Here is a 20,035-nt window from a genome sequence, read left to right as displayed (position 1 = left end):
GGTACACATTGAAGAAAAATTCCAGCCCCACCTCCCTTAGTGTTTGTGTTTCTCTCTCTTGTTATTGTGTGTATATGTACATATGTATTTCTATATATTTACTTGTCTTATTTCTTTTATCATAATAGGATTATCGGCAGAACAAAATGGGAAAAGTTATTAATGTGGTGAAAGAGAAAGATGTGCACTAATTAAAATGCTATTGTGGCAGTTTGCTAACATTTGCTTGCATGAATATCGGTACATGAAGGAGGAGGATATTTTACCTCAGAGTCAAATAAACGTGTGAATGGAAAGAAAACCAGATAAAATGCATTTTTTTTTTTTTTTAGACGGATTCTCAGTCTGTCACCCAGGTTGGAGTGCAGTGACAGGATCTCAGCTTACTGTGACCTCCCTCTGCCTCCCGTGTTCAAGCGATTCTCCTGCTTCAGCTATTCAAGTAACTGGGATTACAGGTACTTGCCACCATGCCGGCTACTTTTTGTATTTTTAGTAGAGATGGGGTTTTGCCATTTTGGCCAGGCTGGTCTCAAACTCCTGAGCTCAAGTGCCTTCCTCCTTGATCCCAAAGTGCTGGGATTACAGGCATGAGCCACTGCACCTGACCCACAACACACTTTTTTTTTCTTTTTCTGGAGATGGAGTCACCTAGGCTGGAGTGCAGCGGCATAATCTTGGCTCACTGCAACCTCTGCCTCCCGGGTTCAAGGGATTCTCCTGCCTCAGCCTCCTGAGTAGCTGGGATTACAGGTGTCCACCACCACCACTCAACTAATTTTTTCTATTTTAGTAGAGATGGGGTTTCACTGTGTTGCCCAGGCTGGTCTCGAACTCCTGACCTCATGATCCGCACGCCTCGGCCTCCCAGAGTGCTGGGATTACAGGCGTGAGCCCCTGAGCACGGCTATAATGTACACTTTTAAGCACCTCCAGCATCGAGGCTTAGGATCTGTTATAAAATAATATAATTTGTCTGGTTTCCAGAGGCAGTGCTGCTAGACATATTTTGCCTTTTTGTAGTGCAGGTGTTTCTGAGCATCTTCATTCACCCTCAGCTCTTGGTTTGTGCTATATTGCATTTTCCTGTGTTTTTGTTTCTCGTGCTGCCAGTGGAGTACATATTCTCTGAGTCTGGACTCTAAATAAACTGTGACTGCTGTCTCTGTAAGAGATTCATAAAACAAATTGGTTCTCCTGTGGCCTAGGACCTCAAAACACACTTTTTTTGGATTGCAAGTGATCAAAGTTCCTAAGGCTAGGATGTGACTGGGGCTGATGGAATTTGCTTATATTGCAAGAGTTTGAATTTAGGCTGTGTAGTATCTGGTTGAGATGGATGGTCACTTCTGCATCATGCATTCCCCCTTCTTCTCACTGATAAAGCCTAATTTTTGTAGGTACTGCAATGTGCTCTTCCATCTCATAGATAGCAGAGGCCAAGGGACTAAGCTGGATCCAGTGGTTTGTAGGAGAAAGTTGTGGGCTTGCACTTCCTCCAGAGATCCTTCAAAGGAGGGACTAAAATAGCTGGGGGTGTGAGGGTACACTCTCCGTACTTCCTCTTGTAGGATGTAGACTTTTGAGGAGGTGCAGCAGCCATCCTGGGACCGACCACGAGGCAACCTTGAGGTTGGAAGCCACATGCAGAGGCAGCAGAGAATGCAGTCAGAAGCAGGCTGGGGCCTGAATGATGTCTCTGAGCTGCCAGATCAACCCTGGACTGTCACCATCTGAATTCATCTTATGAAAACAAAAAAACAAGAAAACTCTTGTTTTGTTTAAGCCAGTGTATTTCTGGTCTCTGTTATTAGCAAAAGTACACTATTTTTCCCCCTCCCTTTTTCCTTCTCAGCAGTTTATCATAAAACTTATAAAACATATGGCAAGGGTGAAAGAATTTTCAGTGAATACCAATATACCTACCATGTAGATTGTATTGATATAGTTAATATTTTATTAAACTTTTTTTATTATAATCTGTATCACTGTTCATTCTCTATCCATCCATCATCCTTATTTATTTCTTCATTTGCTTCTTTTTTTTTTGAGATGAAGTCTCACACTCTGTCTCCCAGGATGGAGTGCAGTGGCATGATCTTGGCTCACTGCAACCTTCGCCTCACAATTTCAAGCAATTCTCCTGCCTCATCCTCCTGAGCACCTGGGATAACAGGGACCTGCCACCACATCCAGCTAATCTTTTTATTTTTAGTAGAGACGGGGTTTTGCCATGTTGGCCAGGCTGGTCTTGAACTTCTGACCTCAGGTGATCTGCCAGCCTCAGCCTCCCAAAGTTCTGGGATTACAGGCATAAGCCACTGTGCCTCATTTGTTTATTTTTAAATTCATAGTCTATCAGAAGCTGTGTGGCTTGAAATTATATCAGTAAGAATGATCACCCCACCCTTACCTGCAGGATCCAAGTCACTTTACACAAAGCAGCAGCTGAGGTGCTAAGCTTCAGATTAGGAGTTTCTGGGCCCAATACTTCATATCTCTGAGCTTTGTAGCTTCCAAAGTGTCAGGCCCCTTGGTCCATTTCTCATGCAGTCCTTTATACAGAACTCTGGGAAAGAAATGGATGTGAAATGGAGCAGAAATGAATTCAATGATTGAACAAATTTTTTATTAAGAACCTACCATCTAGTAGGTCTCAGCCACTGAAGTTCAAAATTAGTGAGAAGAGATTGCACAATGAACTGGATAAGAGCACCAAGTCTGAAGCCAGGTGGCCTGTGTGACCTTGGGCCACTTACCTAACCCCTCTGTGCTCGTTTCCCTATCTGTAAAATAAGGACAGTTAATAGTACTTGACTTTCAGGGCTGCCGTTGTGAGGATGGAATGTAGTTTGTTCACAGCAGTGTATCAAAAAGAGTAAGTCACAAGAATGTACGCTAAGTTCAAAGTGCACTTAGCCCTCCTTCAAGACCTAGGCACTTGATCCTATCTTCTGTTTGTCTTTTACAAGACCTAGTGCAGTGTCTTGCATGTAATAGGTGTGTCTGTCTCCTTTATTTAGTCTCATCTCATCAAGAAATGTCCATTTCTCATGGTTATTATGCTACCTCTGACGGCCATTAAGAACTCAAATGAACACAAATTTTCTTTACAGCTATATCTAGCTATCTGTCAGCATGTCCCAGGCAGGCTGGCTCACTATGTACTGTCTCTAGGCTTGTTTTTCTATCTTTATCTGTTGTCATCCACAACGGATTTGCCTGGGAACCCAAAGCCAGTAAACCAATGATTTATGTCTCTGCTTCTTTGTCTGTAGGGTGGAAATAAGACCTGCTCCATAAGTTATTTAAGGAAGAGTTAGCACAGCCTCTGCAAGTAGTGTCCCTCAATGAATTTCATTTCTTCTATTCTGAAAGGCTCCATTCTGATCCTTGCATTGATGACTCCTAAATCCACCTCCCCAAGACAACATCAACAGATGTCTGCTGTGGAGCTGGAGTTTTAGTTTGAAGGGGAAGGGAAAATCTCTGAAAAGTTTGACATGAGAAATGTGTACATTGAAAACAGCAGTGGGGCAGGTGCCAGGGAAGATGGGAGGTTAGGGTGCCATTTACTTTGTATTCTGTGAGATGATGCCTGCTGGGGTTGCATGATATATCCTACCCTCATCCTGGGCCAGATGTTAGGAGATGGGGAGACCAGGAAGAAAGCTCCTGTGACATTCTAGGCAAGAAATGATGGTGGCTTGGCAGTGGGGGAGAGGAGATTTGATTGATTACTAACATTAACACTACTTATGTGTGGAACTACTTATGTAGAAACTGCCACGATGTTGGTATTGTGCTTAGGGTTTTACATATATTAATAAGATCTACAACAACATTAAGAGGTAGAAACCTTATTTCCCACATTTTATAGACGTAAAAGCTGAGGTCCAGAGAGGTTAAATAACTTCCCATGGTCACACAAGTAGTTTCTTCCTGAGCTGGGCTCTGATTCCAGGCTGTCTTGCTTCAGAGTCTGTGCTGTAACTGCTAAGCTGGACTATTGAAAGGAAGTGCAAATAGCAGGACTTGGCTGTGAGTCAGATGTGTTGGTTAAGAGAGAGCAAGAGAAGTCTTGCTGTTAGGTGGTGTCACTCACTCAGATAAAGATGAGTAAGCAGGGTTGATGGGAATTTAGTTTTGGACACACTCATTGTGAGAACCCTAGTGGGCATTGAGTTCAGGGAATGTGTGGGGTTGGAGATAGAAACACAGGAGCTGGTGGGGTCTGTTTATAGGGTAGAGCTCTGATAATGGATTGGATTGGATCTTACAAGAGCATACGTGGTACAAAATGAGAGGCCAGGATCAAAGCCTAAGGAATATTAGCAGTTCTGGAGCAAGTGTAGCAAGAATTCTGAGAAGGAGCTCCTAGGAGTAGGGAAATAACCAAGAAGAAGGTCCTGGGGATTGATGGGGCAAATGCCACATAGGCAGGAACACCTACTCAGGCAGGTCTATGAAGAACTCAGGGCTGTCCATGCAAGGCCCAGTATCTCACAGCTATAATTCCAGCACTTTGGGAGGCTAAGGCAGGAGGATCACTTGAGGCCAGGGGATCTAGGCAGCAGTCAATTATGATCACACCATTGAACTCTAGCCTGGGTGACAGAGCAAGATCCTGTCTCTCTAAAAAGTAAAGCATGGGGGTGGGAGGGGAAAATAGAAATGTTTAACTGGTTTAATGGTCGAGAAAACCATTAGTAACTGATAGAAACGATGGTTATGGGTTGAGAGCAGTGGCTTCTGCTTGTAATGTAGCACTTTGGGAGGCTGAGGCGGGAGGTTCACCTAAGATCAGGAGTTCGAGACCAGCCAGGCAAACATGGCAAAACCCCCTCTCTACTAAAATTACAAAAATTAGCTGGGCATGGTAGCATATGCCTACAATCCCAGCTATTTGGGAGGCTGAGGCAGGAGAATCACTTGAACCCAGGAGGCAGAGGTTGCAATGAGCAGAGATCACACCACTGCACTTCAGCCTGGGCAACAAAGCAAGACTCTGTCTCAAAAAAAAAAAAAAAAAGGAAATGTTTATGGTGTGGTATAGCAGTGGCTATCATCATGGCAGACAGTGCCTGAGGGCCATGCATATGTTCTCTTTCTAAGACATTGCTTGTATGGAAGTAGAGACCTAGAGAGAAGCAAGTAGGGGTGTACTGCCCAGGGAAAGGGGAAGCAGGGCAGTTACAATGGGAGAAACTTGAGCTTCTTATATGGCATAGCTGACAGACTCTGGAGTGGACCCCTTATGATGATAACTCCTGCAGTTTGCAGGCTGTACTTGCCCTGAGTGTAAGCTGAACCTGTGGCTTGCTGCTAACCAATAAAATATGGTAAAGCTGATAGGATGTCCTTTCCATGACTACATTATGTAGTGTAAGACTCTGTCTTGCTAGCTGACCCACTCTGGAGGCTCTGTCTTGCTAGTTGGCTATGAAGAGGAAAGCAGTCATCATGGGAGACCCACACAGCAGGGAGCTGAGGAGGCCTGTAGGAGCTGACAGCAGCCTCCAGCGCCAGCCTGCAGGGAGCCAGGGCCCTCAGTCCTACTACGGTAGAGAAATGAATTCTGTCAATGACCTGAGTGATCTGGAAAGAGGACTCTCCCACATTCGAGATTCTAGACAAGGCAACAGCCTGGCCAGCACCTTGACTTTTGCTTTGTGAAGTTCTGAGCGGAGAAGCCCACTAAGCTCTGCCTGGTCTTCTGACCCACAGAAACTAAAATGATAAATGTGTGCTGTTTTAAATCCCTTAGTTTGTGGTAATTTGTTATGCAGCAATAGATCACTAACACACTAGGTAAGTGAAACAGGCAGTGGCAACAACACGAACATGAAGAGGACAAAGAGAATAACTTGTGTTTCCGGCCCGGACCCGTTGCCTGGACTGCACATTTATTACTGACCTGCCTACTCTACATCTGCACGGAGATCTCTAGTAAGCTCCTCAGCCTGAACCTATCCAAAGCTGACCTCCGGATTCTGTGCTGGCTCCTCCCCTGGCCTCCACAGCCTGCTTCTCCCTCAGTTTCCCCATCTCAGTAAGTGGCAACTCCATCTGCACCATTTCTGAGGACCAAAACCTTGTGGTCATCCTTGATGCCCTCCTTTTACACGCCACCTCTAAGTTTAACAGCAAAGCAGTTTTACTCTGTCTCGAAAATAAATCCAGCATCGTAACATTTTCACGGCTCCTCCCTGGTCCAAGTCATCTGCACCTTCCCCTGGATCACTGCAGTAGCTCCCAGCTGGGTCTTCAGGCTTCCATCCACCACCCCTACCCACAGCCCATCTCAGTCTAGCATGTGAAGTAACTTCTTAAAACATAAGTGAGTCCAGTCCTTTTTCTGCTCTAACCTTCCAATGGCTCCCCTCTCAGAGGTAAAGCCCAGGTCACCATGACGACTTTCAAGGCCATATGTGATCCAGCCCTCAACCTCCTCTGGCCTTGTCACCTATTCTCCTGGGCACCCTGTGTGCTCTGGCCACACCAGCCTCATTGCTGTTCTTCACGCAAACCATAGTGCTTCTGCCTCTGGGCTCTGGCACTGCTGTTCTCTCAACTCGGAATGCTTTTCTCCCAGGTGTTCTGTGCCTCGCTCCCCTTGCTCACTACCACCCTTTTAGAAATGGTGATTTCCTATATTCCTTCCACTGATTTATTTATCTTCTGATCAGTTACCATCATCCAACACACCATATATGTTACTACTTATTTTGTTTTCTGTCTGTCTTCTACAACCAAAAGGTAGGCTTTTAAGGAATGGGACTTTCTGCTTTGTGCACTTCTCTGCCCCCAGTACCAAGAACACTGATTGGCATGTAGTTAGTACTCACTGATTTTTGTTGAATGAATGAATGAAGGAATGAACTGAACACAGAAGTCCTAAGGGAAACTGGAGAGTGAGAGTCCAGGGTGTGGATGGAGAATTAGCCTGACATAGGAGACAGCATAACTGCTTCTTAAATCAGAGAAAACAGATCAGGAGGGGCAGGTGCAGGTCAGGGCAGTGGCAGGAAGTCTGAAATCTCCTCCTTCTATTTTCTCTCTGAGCTTGGGGGAGCCCTAATGAATGCCATTAGTGTCTTTCCAAAACAGACCCTAGAGATGAATTTTTCTCCTTTGCCACATGAACAAGGCTAAGGGCCCTCACTACACACCAATACACTGGGGTGTGCATAAATCTATGATCTTAGATTTCCCAGCCTGCAGAATTGCAAGAAATAAATTTCTGTTGCTTACAAACCATTCAGGCTTGGTGATATTTTTGTTACAGCTGCCCAAATAGACTAAGACGTACACATAAACACAAACAACCCTGCCTTCCATCTTTACAAATCAGGTATTGCAAGAATCACTCCTGATTCCTATAATAATGTATCTATTTGTAACTGCAGTAATACAGTTTTTGATTATTTAAATTTTTTCAGTCCAATTGGATTACTGAATTATCTAAAACCTAAAATACTACCATTCAAGCCAGAATTTTAGATGCTTGTTAGTATTAGGGTTCTCCGGAGAGACAAAACCAATATACTATAGATGTATGAGCAGGCGTTTAATAGGGAAATTGGCTCCTGTCATCATAGAGGCTGAGAAATCCCACAACAGCCCATCTGTAGGCTGGAGACCCTGGGATGCTGGTGGCATGGCTCAGTTTAAGTCCAGAAGCCTCAAACCAGGGAAGCTGATTGTATAACTCTCAGTCCAAAGCCAAAGTCCTCAGAACCTAGGGCTTCCTGGAACAAGTCCTGAAGTTCAAAGGCTGGAGAGCCAGGAGTTCTGATGTCCAAGGGCAGAAGAAGAAGAATGTCTCAGCTCCAGAGAGAGAAGAATTTGCCTTTCCTCTGCCTTTTTGTGATACTGGGCTCCCAGTCAACTGGAGGGGAGAATTTCCCACTGACTCACATGCCAATCTCTTCTGGAAACACACTCACAGACACACCCAGAAATAATGTCGTACCAGTTGTCTAGGTATTCCTTAGTCCAGTTGAGATGACCCCTGAAATTAACCAGCACATGGATTCACTTCCAGGATCCACTATTTCAGTTTTCAAATACGGTCTGGCCATTCTGAGGGAGAACTCTGATACACTGTTACAGAGTCCCAAAGGTTAATACTATTTTCATAATAATAATAATGAAACACTAATTGTTTTTCATCTTATTCTCTCAGTAGGGTGCAGCAAAGTTTTTTTGAGCCTATATGCCCTATGATATACTAATAGGTTTAATACAAAAGCAGATATGAGAATACAAACATCTTCTATTAAGCCAGACGTTAGATTTGGAAAAAGTAAAAGAATGTCATACTTCTTGATCTTTTGTTTGGACAAACTAGATTGCTTTTTCAAAAAATATCCTATTTATGTTAACCTATAATTGATTTATTCATGCTATTTTAACATGAAATAATAAATAACATTTTAAATTTTTGTTTCAATGACAAAGACCATAAATATTAACAGACATTAACCCAAATAAACAAAAGCTCTTCAAGGTCCTCAATAATTTCTAAGTGTCTAAAGAAATAATTAGCCCAGGAAGTTTGAAGTCACCGGTGCCCCCATTGAACCGGAACGCTGAGGCAGATCTGGTCCAGTACTGCCTCGCTCGACCAGGTCCTCAAATCTCAACCACACTCGAGAACAGAGTACTGACTCCCTGTTTACTGCAGGGACACCTGAGCCCAACCACACCCACATGTCCATGTTCTTCATTCATCTTCATCCCAGGTCCAGGCCTGTGGGTGTGTGCTCTGGAAATCCTGGAGTTGGGTGGAAATGAGCTATCGTCTCCCGGGACCCCTCAGCTTAGGTTATGGTGGGACTCAGCCACCCTCACAACCTTGGTCCCTCCCAGCTCTCTGGTTCCACTTCCTCTATCTCTGACCTGCGTATCTGGTTCCCTCTCCCCTCTGGTGGTCGTGTGGATTCCTCTCTTCTCTCACATCCTGGCGAACCACGTTGGCTTCATTCCAAGTCCACAGCATCTGGTGCCAACTGGCATACTGGGCTCAATGTCGTCACCCTGATGCTAAACAGCAGGTTCGCTGCCAATCAGCTTCTCACACTTTCTTCCTGGCTGGGAGCTGTGTAACAACTAGTTCCCTATGCCTGGATCCGGTCTCATAGCTACAAGGAAATGAACTGTTAAAGCCACAGCCTAGTGAGGAGGTGAACAGGGGCTGAGGTCTGGAGGGGGTGTGAAACAGGCAGCTGGAAGATGTTCTCTTATGTGACCAGAGCGAGGAGGGCGTGTCTTCTGCCAGGGGCGTTGTGCGGTGGCTGCTGAGATGGCCAGGGCTTGTCTACATGGCTGTGAGACCAGGGAATTGATCCTGTGGGCTGTGGTGGGTCCCTGCCCTGTGAAGCGTCAGGCCCTCTTCAGGCACCGTGACCCCATCGGCTCCTGTGAGTGCGGGGCAGATGAAGATGGGGCTATCATCAGATCCTAACCTGAAGAAGGGCCTCACAGGCACAGAAAAGACTGAACGGGGGCATGTGTAGATGTGTGATCTGTCCGTCATGTTGTAGAAGGAGACGTCTCCAGCTTCATAGTCCAGGAAGATGCCCACCCGGCAAAGGGACTCCTTCAAAGGGAGAATCCTCTCAGGGGAGGACAGGGCCCGGTACTGGTTTCCAAACATCTCCAAGGTCCAGAAGCCATTCTGAGGAAGCAGCAGGAACTCCCCTTTCCTCTCAACACTGTCTCTACACACCCCTACAGTCCACACCATCACGTTTTCCACCTCCACCTCCCAGTAATGTTTCCCGGAGGTGAAGCTCTCCCGGCCCAGGACACAGGGCTGACTGTTGAATCTCTCTGGGTTGTCTGGCATGCTCTGCCTGAATGGGCCCCGCCTCACACTTCTCTGGTCCTCTGACAGGAAGAGCTCGGGATGAGCAGTGTCTGGGTCCAGGACCACATCGGCTGTAGAGGAAGTCTCAGGTTTAGGCCTGGGGTCTCAGAAACCCTGGGGATTGTGTGGTTCCTGGTCCCCAAAGAGGTCTCAGAAAGCTGCAGGGGGATCCCCATGTACTGGCCACTTCCATGAAGGGCCCCTGATTTCAGGCAGCTCATACTCTGAGAATTACTGAAGCTGCACTTCTGTCTCTCCAGAGACAGAAGCAGCACCCTCAGGTTGAGAAGAATCGAGGGTCTATGAAATCCACAGAGTTCAGGAAATGAGCCAAAATTAATGGTTCCCACTTTTTTTCAGTATTCTAAGATCTGTTCCCTTTTCTATTCAAGACATTTGATCTCTGGGACTTTCTTTAGTTAGAAACTTTCCAACTTGGCTGAAACCATCATAAAGCTTTATCTCCTGTCATTCCACCACACTCCCCTCAATGGATCCATTAAGTGAGTCTCTCATTACACACTGTCCTGGGTGGGGAAAGACCTCTTCATTGGTCCTATAGGTTGTTTTAATGGTTGAGAACTTACTTAAGTGACTGACAAGGGCACTCTTCGAAGGATAAAGAAGGAGAATAATTGAGTACAAAAGAAAACCTGCTGCCTGAGGGGTCGGTGGGCAAAGTCAGGGAAGACATACTTCAATCCAGTTTTCCTTTAACCACATGCGTCTGATGTCTGCCAGTACAACTTCTCTCACGTGGGAAATGCCCCAGGAGCCGCGCATCCTGCAAACCGCTCCTATCTGCATGTACTCTCACTCACTCAGTCTACCTTCCTACTGAGTTAAAATGATTTTCTCCTTTCCACAACTTAATATGTCTGACTATGACAAGTTGTAATTGTGTCCCAAAATGACAGTGGCAATTTTAAAACTCACCAAAGAGGAATCTGGTAAAGCGTGGATTCTGGTGCTGACAACCACAGGTACCAAATCATAAGATGAGAAGTGCTCATTGAACGTGGGTGACTGGTTTCTCTGTGCTCTCCCACTCATCTCCCCACCCATCTCAACTCCCTCCCCTGGCAGGCTACATGCAGAGTATCAGTGCTCTCTTAGAAGCAGATAGGTATTTCTGGCCACCTATTTGTACACCATCAGGCTTGTTAGGGACCCTCGTGGCCTCTTCCCCATGTGGATCTTCAACGGTGCACACTCTACACCATCCCCAGGACATACATTGCTAAGACAGCACTGTCTTCTTTCAAAATGATCCAGAATCAAAGAGCAATAACCTCTGAAATGTAACTCTTGGGGAGGCTACTATGCATGGGAAAACTCTGGCAATCATGCATTAAATTACTCTAAAAGAGAAAGGGTCCTGGGACATAAACTGCAGGGTTGACTCAGAGCTGCCGGGATTCCCTGAGAGAAGAGCCGTGATGCATCATTGCTGGGACACTGTTGATGAACTGACCCCCATTCCCTGCTGTCCCCACCTAGCCCTGGGCCCCCTGGTCTTCTCCTCTAAGGAGTCCTGTTAGCTGGCTACTGGGGAGAAAGCTGAGGTCTGAGGGAACATCAGAGGCACTCACCAGCATGTAAGAATGTTCTTCTCCATCCTGCAAGGGACAGACAGAGGTGAATGTCATGAGATGCTGCTAACTGAGCAGAACACAAATTGTACATGCAGTAGTTCAGGAAAGGCTAAACTTACTCAATTCTTCTTGAAGTTGCTCTGAAAAACAAACAAAATCACATCTTCAACAGAAGAACTAAGAGAAACTGAGCTTGTATTAAACAATGCCGAAACCATCCTTTCTATAAACACCAACATCATCAACCTTCCCTTATGCATAGGGAACTCTCAGAAACCAGCAATGATATGTGATCAGACGGCTGGGTAGTTTCAGCACGTTGTTAGACTTGTTTTTGTGCAGCCATGTAGTGCTGCATATAGCCAGGTGCATGACTGCAACGTGTGCAGCATGGAAGAACGAAAGCTCTCAAAGATTCCTTCTCAGGATATGCGAGTCCTGAGCCCCTGCTGCTGCTGCACATTTTGTCTCTCTTCCCTAAGCCGGTACCTGGCAGAGCTGTGGTCTTTCTATGACAGTGAACTGTCCTCCTACTCATTTAACTTTTTTAAAAAGTTTCTATTTTTCCACACTTTCTTTCCCAATTCCTTACGTGCAATTTCTTTTTCTTCCTGTTCAACCTCCTTCTCCCCTGACAGAAGGATCTTTTTTTCCCTTTGAAGTTTCTTGATGCAACTGATGCTCACAGCCATGAAGATGATGAAAATAGCCAGGATGACAGCTAGGGCCACCGTCCAGGGAGATGTGGCCAGGATGACAGCCAGGGCCACCACCCAGGGAGATGTGCTGGGCATAAAGGATTCTGAAAAGGCAGCCAGCAAAGTCCACTTAGTTTGAAATAGAACATCCAAGTGAGAGTGCCCTTAGGAACACACCTGAAGATCTCCCTCAGCCACCTGCTCTGCTGGTTTCTACTTCAGAAAACTCAGATGAAGAAAGTGATGCTGGCTCAGAGCTGGCTGACACCTCAGTGGCTTCCAGGCCAGGGCCCAGAGGCAGCAAAGCAGAAACATCTGGAGTCAGCATGGGAAGGACCCGAGTGTGTGAAGCTGACCGCCGTGCTGAGTCAGCACAGCCACCACCCTGCCTCAAGCCACCATCACTCACGCCTGGAATACTGCAGTGCCCTCCTTCCTGTTCTGCCCTTACCATCGGCAGTCTGTCCTCTGCAGAGCAGCCCAAGTGAGATCATGTTAATTATTTGCTCAAAACCTTCCAGTGCTTCCCATCTCACTCACTCTAAAAGTCAAAGTCTGTTTATGACCTGTGCTGCCGTATATAATGTGGTTGCATCACCTCTGTGAATTCATCTCCTCCTACTTCCTGAAATCACTTCATTTCAGCCATGCCAGCATCACCTCCTGGGGGTCCTGACAACTGCCAGACATGCTCCTTCCTCAGGCTCTTTCTGTACCTAGGCTGCTCAGTCCTTAAGCTTCTGATGGTTCCTTGCCTTGATTGCTCAGTTTCCATCTTTACAATGAAGTCTCCTCTGACCACTCTGTTAATAATTCCGATGCCTCAGCCAGGTGCAATGGCTCAGGCCTATAATCCCAGCACTTTGGGAGGCCGAAGCAGGTAGATCACGAGGTCAGGAGTTCAAGAACAGCCTGGCCAACATGACGAAACCCTGTCTCTACTAAAAATACAAAAATTAGCCACCTGTAATCCCAGCTACTTGGGAGGCTGAGGCAGGAGAACTGCTCAAACCTGGGAGGCAGAGTTGCAGTGAGCCAAGATAGTGCCACTGCACTCCAGCCTGGTCACATGAGAGACATAGTGAGACTCTGTCTCTAAATAATAATAATAATAATAATAATAATTATTATTATTATTCTAATGCCTCACACCCCTGGAATGCTCTATTTTCTCTTTGCTAAATTTTTCCTACATGCTCATCACCATGTGATAGAATATACAGATAATTATTTAATAACTTGTTTCAATTACTTCATATATTTCTCTGACTTTTTTTTTTTTTTGAGACAGAGTCTCACTCTGTGACCCAAGCTGGAGTGCAGTGGCATGATCTTGGCTCACTGCAACCTCCACCTCCCAGGTTCAAGCGATTCTCCTGCCCCAGTCTCCTGAGTAGCTGGGATTACAGGCACGTGCCACCATGCCCGGCTAATATTTGTAGTTTTAGTAGAGATGGGGTTTCACCATCTTGGCCAGGCTGGTCTTGAACTCCTGACCTCATGATCCACCCGCCTCAGCCTCCCAAAGTGCTGGGATTACAGGCATGAGCCACCACGCCCAGCCACACTCTCTCTCTATAATGTGAATTCCTTGAGGATAGAAATCGTGATATATTTTGTTCAATTATTGACCCTTGATTCCCAGAACAGTCTTAAACATAAGGAATGCTTGTTGAACATTTGTTGAATACATTTATGAATATCTGTTGATAGGGAATTTCCCTAGCTCTGTCCTTTGGGAAGTCCCATAGGCAGGAAGAAATGGCTGCAGCTACAGAAATGCCAAGTGTAGGCAGTCACCCATCCACACTATTCTCCATGTTTTATGGTTGTTCTTAATATTTTACAATTGTTGCAGCATAAAGACCTAATCAAGAAAAAAAAGACCAGGTTCACCCTCAGAGAAGAGGCTCCTACTCCTGAGCGCTGGGACTCTTTGACTCTCCCTTTGTGGCAAGGGGAGAGGCCTCAGCTCAGCTGCAGCCTCCAGCTCCTCAGGGCCCAGGACCCTTCCACCCACACTGCTGCCGCACTCCCACTTTGGGCTCCATCTGTGTGCTGAGGATCCCCCATGCACTCGATGAGTCTCAGAGGGCAGAGAACTCACCTGGAATAAAAATGACACTTTCTTTCTTCTGGCCCAGCACGGTGTTGTTGATAGAGCAGGACATGTTCCTCATGGACCTGTCTCTGATGATCACAGCTGTGGTGACCATGAAGAGGCCGTCTGCATCAGGGGTGGAGTCCTCCTTCAGGGCAGGCACAACTTCACCGTAGGGGTCCCTCCACACTGTGAGGGGCTCTGGGTACCACCCTCCAGATATGCACTCCAGCCGGATGCTCCCATCCTCTTGAATCTTGATTTCAATGAGGGGCTTAGAGCCAAAGCCTAGAGAGGGAGACCAGGGCTCAGCCCAAAGGCAGTGGTGTCTTAGCCCCTACTGCACCTCTTCTGTGAAGGAAGGAAGGATAGAAGAAAGAACCTTGGTTTTGGAGAACATCACGAGACCAATATGCAAAATAAATTGTGAGATCTCTAAGAGAAAGGCTCGCATTGCACACTCTTCTTTACGCTCCACCTGAAGGCCCCATCACAGCACCAAACACCTGTCTGTCTGCTATAAATGCTTGCTGTGTGTTATTCTGGCAAAGACTAATTTTCTCACTTCCAGGAGGGTGTGTCCAAATTCTCAACCTGCCTGTTGTGCTCCTGGGATGGTTTCTCTGCAGACCTCAATTTCCTGAAGCTCTAAAATAATACACTAATGACAGAAACCTGCCAAGTTTGCATAATCTTATTTTTTCTTTTCTTTTTTTTTTAAATAGAGATGGGGTTTTGCCCTGTTGCCCAGGCTGGTCTGAAACTTCTGAGCTTGGACAATTCGCCCACCTCGACCTCCCAAAGTGCTAGGATTACAGGTATGAGCCACCACACTCAGCCTTGGCAGAATCTTAAAAAATTTTTTGACCCAAAGTCACCAAACTAGTCACTTCAGTCTAGTTCAGGGCCTCACATCACCATGGCTATCTACCACCATAGGAGGTTTTTAGGAGAACAGACAGAGCTATCTGGCAAAGCCAATTCTTATTTTAATTCACAGTTGTTTACCTCCCACAGGTTCCATCCATTAGACAATTTTCTTATAGTCCTATGAGAACATCAATGTATTAGAAATATCTAGATGCCTGTGGGATCCTTAAGATAACCATATCGCCTCCTCAATGTCAGACATCAGCACCAAAAATTATAATAATTCAGGCTCATTTAAATATATTCTACTTTACTAGAATCTTCAATAAAATAGACTATCAGGAGTGAGAGAGCTGCAAAAGTGTGGTCCTGGGAGACCCTTCAGCCATGTGTGATCATCCAAACTTCTCCTGAATACTTCCTTTGTTAAGTTTCCCAACAAATTATATCAAAGACAGGAAATTAAAGCAATCACTTAAGTCTAATGCTTTCTGCTCACTTTTTTTTTGTCAGGAGAAGAAAAACTAGTTGTGCATTTGAAGGCTCATGCAGAAATCATAGAAATAGAAAACTATTTTCCCCTGCTCATGGCCTCAGCTGAGGAATGCTTGTGCTTCTCAAGAAGTGAAGAAATTAAATTAGAAAAGAAATTAAGGCCGGGCGCGGTGGCTCAAGCCTGTAATCCCAGCACTTTGGGAGGCCGAGGCGGGTGGATCACGAGGTCAAGAGATCGAGACCATCCTGGTCAACATGGTGAAACCCCGTCTCTACTAAAAATACAAAAAATTAGCTGGGCACGGTGGTGCGTGCCTGTAATCCCAGCTACTCAGGAGGCTGATGCAGGAGAATTGCCTGAACCCAGGAGGTGGAGGTTGCGGTGAGCCGAGATCGCGCCATTGCACTCCAGCCTGGGTAACAAGAGCGAAACTCCGTCTCCAAAAAAAAAAAAAAAAAAAAGAAATTAAAATAGCTCAGCAAATTGGAAAACAAAGTCCTACAAAACATTCCATGGGGTTCAATACAGGTAAGCACGACACAATAGATTTAAGGGAAAAATCAACCACCAACCAATCCAACAAACAGAATACAATAAGCAAGCAAACAAAAAGGTATACAGCAACCCAATTCAGACTGGTGAAGGCCAGGCCAGGGTCAGTTTTACAGAGAAAGAGTAGGGGGTCCCTGCCACATAGAAACCATTCATTACTGGGCAAGACTGCAGTGCTGATGTGCACACAGTCATGACACTGGAAACCCTACTTCCACGATATTCTGTTTTAATCACTTGTAAGACTGCCTTTGTGAGTAGCAAAGATGGGGTCTCCTACTTGTTATGATTTGTGCCCCTCTGGGAAGAACCCCATTTCCCAGTCATTGCCTCACTGGTCTGATGGACTGAAATGCCACCAAGAATTATTCTGCACCTTAAAGGCTTTTTCAGTTCTGAAGTATACTTTTTAAAGCATAATACACTAACCCCAAGACTGAGGTAATCACTTAATGTCACCTTAACAAACTCCTGCCGGGCACGGTGGCTCACACCTGTAATTCCAGCATTTTGGGAGGCTAAGGCAGGTGGATCACGAGGTCAGACGTTCGAGACCAGCCTGATCAACACAGTGAAACCCATCTCTACCAAAAATACAAAAATTAGCTGGGCATGGTAGCAGGCGCCTGTAATCCCAGTTACTCAGGAGGCTGAGGCAGGAGAATTGCTTGAATACGGGAGAAGGAGGTTGCAGTAAGCCGAGATCCTGCCACTGCACTCCAGCCTGGGCAACAGTGCAAGACTTCATCTCAAAACAAACAAACAAACAAACAAACAAAAACAAAACAAAACAAACTCCTAGAAATCCCAGTATAAATACATTTCTATACTGAAGCCTTGCCAATTTCTTCCCAGCTAAATTCTTAGTCTTCCTTTGTGGAGTCAGCAGGAATTATACATAATTTTGCTTCTGTATTTAGTTGCGCTTTAATAAAATCATCTATTTACATATAAGTCATTCGTTCTGCAATCAGTATTTCAAGAAAGAAGAAAAAGTCAAGATTAACATTTATCGAAAAATCAGATTTCATATGTAGTAATTCTCTGGGCAGTTTATTGATTCTAGTTGCCCCGGGACAATATTTGACAATGTCTCCTCTCACTCTCAGAAGCGCTAAGGCAGGTATAAGACTTTCTTTTCTGAGATGAACTATTTTCCCCTGCTCATGGCCTTAGCTGAGGAATGCGTGTGCTTCTCAAGAAGTGAAACCCATAGCTTAGCAAGGTAAACCCACTCATGTGGCCCTTGTGCAGGAAGAAGCCACTCTCCCTGTGGAAAGGGGACTCCAGACATTGGTCTGCAATGGGCCTGAAGTTAAGGAAGAAACTGTCCCCAAGAGTCACACTGTGCAAAAGCAACAAAGCAAAAGGAAGTGACACACCTGCCACCATGAGGCGCAGGATGGCCTCATCGTAGGACCTGCCTTCTTGGAAGTAACAGCGGTAGGTGCCATTCTCCTGGGCTGTGACGTTGTGTATGACCAGGGCCACGCTGCCCCTGCTGATGTCCTTGCTCACAAAGGTGGTTCTTCCTCGGTACTCCTCCATCTGCTCCTCTGTTCTCTGTCTCCCACCCTTATACACGAACACTGCCGGGGAGAAGTGAGACCGGAACCACCGCACCTCCATGTCCTCAGCATTTTTCTCGGGGGACAGATGGCAGCGTAACGTCGTGTTTTCTCCCACCATGGCCAGGATGGGAACAGCTGGCCCCACGACAGTAAACTGTGCTGTTCAACAAAGGGATGGAGTCAGACAACATGCCAGTCACCACATCTCTAAGGCAGGAAAGGAAGTAGATATTCCAGGGACAAAAGGAAGCAGATATTCCAAGGCCACAGGGGTTTTTGGGATGAGAACTTCTGGGACCAGTAGCTGTGGCTGGTCGGCAGCACCCGTCCCTGGGAGCAGGAAGTATTGAGTCTGCTCCTGCTTCATAAAGGAAACAGTGGGGAGCCCACCTGGGCACCCTTTGTCCACCCTGTGCCCCTGAGATTTTCCTCCATTCTGCAATCTAGCGCTGTGCCTGAGTATAGTGTAAACTTGATAGGGTATCCATCCACTAGCTATTTAACAGTTACAATTGAAATGAACTCAAAGTGTGAAACACATACAGATTATAAAGATTTAAAATTTCAACATGTCAAATATCTCATTGGTAATATTTTGTATTAACTTAGCATTTAAACACTGATATTTCATTATTTACATAAAAATATATTATTAAAATTTATTTCATATATGGTTTTACCTTTTTCTTTTTTTTGATACAGAGTTTTGCTCTTGTTGCCCAGGCTGGAGTGCAATGGCGTGATCTTGGCTCACTCTGACTTCCACCTCCCAAGTTCAAGCAATTGTCCTGCCTCAGCCTCCGTAGTAGCTGGGATTACAGGCTCCTACCATCATGCCCACTTAATTTTTAGTACTTTTAGTAGAGATGGGGTTTCACTATGTTGGCCAGGCTGGTCTTGAACTCCTGACCTCAGGCGATCCACCCACCTCAGCCTTCCAAAGAGCTCGGATTACAGGCATGAGCCACGGTGCCCAGCTCGGTTTTACTTTTTAAAATAAAACATAGACTGGGCACAGGGTGTCCGCCTGTAATTGCAGAGCTTTGTAAGGCCAAAGTAGGAGGATCCTTAAAAGCAAGGAGTTTGAGACGAGCCTGGGCAAAATAGTGAGACCATATCTCAACAAAAAATAAAACTTCGTCATGTGTGGTGGCCCTTGCTTGTACTCTCAGCTACTTGGGAGGCTAAGATGCGAGGATCCATTGAACCCTAAAGTTCCAGGTTTCAGTGAGTTATGATCTCATTCTCCATCTACTTCATTCCAGCCTGGCGACAGAGCAATACACTGCCACTTAAATAAACAAATAAATAAAAAGTTAAAAATCTTTTTGAAAATTTGCTATTGTACATGTACTTGACCTTTGTGCCTGGCTGTATTTCTTTTGGACAGGACTGGTAAATTCAGTGAGCATGCTCAGAATGAAAGGCTAAGCCAACAATCCCACCGTCCTTCTTTCCCTTTGCAAACTGCAGTGTTGACGTTCCATACCCATAGATGACAGCAGCACGTGGCACACATTCCTACCTGAGACCAGTGCACACAGGCTGAGGAGGGGGAGCAGGAGGGAGGCTGGCAGGGAGAAGGGCAGGGCAGCAGCAGGTTCCATGAGCACCCGGGGCAGGCAGGGACCAGAGGCCTAGGGTTACAGAGGAGGAGAATCAGCCTAGGAGTCTCGGCACCTCAGTGCTGGTCGGACCCAACCTCTCCAGTCACTCAAGTAGGTCTCATCAGCCCCCTGCTTCAGCGAGTCCCCTGCATGTGAAGGCTCAGGTATCTCCCGAGAGAGGGATTCCCTAAACATTCCATGGAATAAACAATCAGGGCAAAGATGAAGCGGGCCGTTTCCCGCCCTCCTCCACTCACTTCTCCGGCCAGCGTCCGCTTTCTTCAGTGGTCGCTGGATTCTTCCACACCCTCCTCCCTTCCCTTCCCCATCCCCGCACCCAGGCCGGCCCCCTCCCCACCGTGGGCCTCCCCTCTCCCAGGCCCCGCTCTGGCGTCCACAGCGGATGCCGCTCCCCCGCTACCGCCCCACCCCGGAGCTGCGGCCCCTCCTCCGCCTTTCCTACCTTCTAGAATTAACCCGTTTTCTTTTCCCCTCTGATCCTCACATGACGATTTTCCGGATACAACTCACCCATTGGCACAGTCACCACCAGAGAACAAAGCATCCCAAAAAGAAGAGAAAAGCTTTCTTCACCTCCCATTAATCGCGATGTCTGGAGTTTTGCGGGACTCGGGATCTGGGACCTCGGCCTTGGTGTCCAAAGAGTCCGA

The 20,035-nt window shown here is 46.1% G+C and overlaps 1 protein-coding gene across 4 annotated transcripts; it reads right to left on the bottom strand.

Moving 5' to 3' along the window:
* Window positions 1-87: 87 nt before the first annotated feature.
* Window positions 88-19,984, bottom strand: BTN2A2 (butyrophilin subfamily 2 member A2). 4 transcript variants are annotated; one of them, XR_010337562.1, is made up of 9 exons: window positions 19,896-19,984; window positions 19,283-19,394; window positions 17,569-17,916; window positions 14,275-14,556; window positions 12,062-12,271; window positions 11,589-11,609; window positions 11,467-11,493; window positions 2,414-2,569; window positions 88-1,743 (listed from the first exon to the last, which is right to left on the bottom strand). XR_010337562.1 is itself a non-coding variant. In XM_064363086.1 (8 exons), exons 2-8 carry the CDS (start codon window positions 19,362-19,364, stop codon window positions 7,983-7,985), a joined length of 1,002 nt encoding a protein of 333 aa, XP_064219156.1. In that variant the 5' UTR covers window positions 19,365-19,394; window positions 19,896-19,984; the 3' UTR covers window positions 7,558-7,982. The 4 variants fall into 4 exon arrangements, 3 of the variants coding, with proteins under 3 accessions (XP_064219156.1, XP_064219154.1, XP_064219155.1); XM_064363086.1 differs by lacking the exons at window positions 88-1,743; window positions 2,414-2,569 and adding an exon at window positions 7,558-8,014; XM_064363084.1 differs by lacking the exons at window positions 88-1,743; window positions 2,414-2,569 and adding an exon at window positions 8,373-9,945.
* Window positions 19,985-20,035: the final 51 nt, after the last annotated feature.

The sequence above is a fragment of the Aotus nancymaae genome, unplaced genomic scaffold, assembly GCF_030222135.1.
Source record: "Aotus nancymaae isolate 86718 unplaced genomic scaffold, 86718_ANA_hifiasm-v0.15.2.pri h1tg000051l, whole genome shotgun sequence".
Taxonomy (NCBI): Eukaryota; Metazoa; Chordata; class Mammalia; order Primates; family Aotidae; genus Aotus; species Aotus nancymaae.
This window is presented reverse-complemented; position numbering and strand designations above follow the sequence as displayed.

Excerpts from the sequence above, each read along its gene's own strand:
- BTN2A2 (XM_064363084.1), bottom strand. The coding sequence starts at position 19,364 with ATGGAACCTGCTGCTGCCCTGCCCTTCTCCCTGCCAGCCTCCCTCCTG. Across the intron at positions 17,917-19,282 it reads CCTGTGTGCACTGGTCTCAG|CACAGTTTACTGTCGTGGGG; the intron begins GTAGGAATGTGT and ends TTTGTTGAACAG. Across the intron at positions 11,610-12,061 it reads GGAAGAAAAAGAAATTGCAC|AGCAACTTCAAGAAGAATTG; the intron begins GTAAGGAATTGG and ends TTTGTTTTTCAG.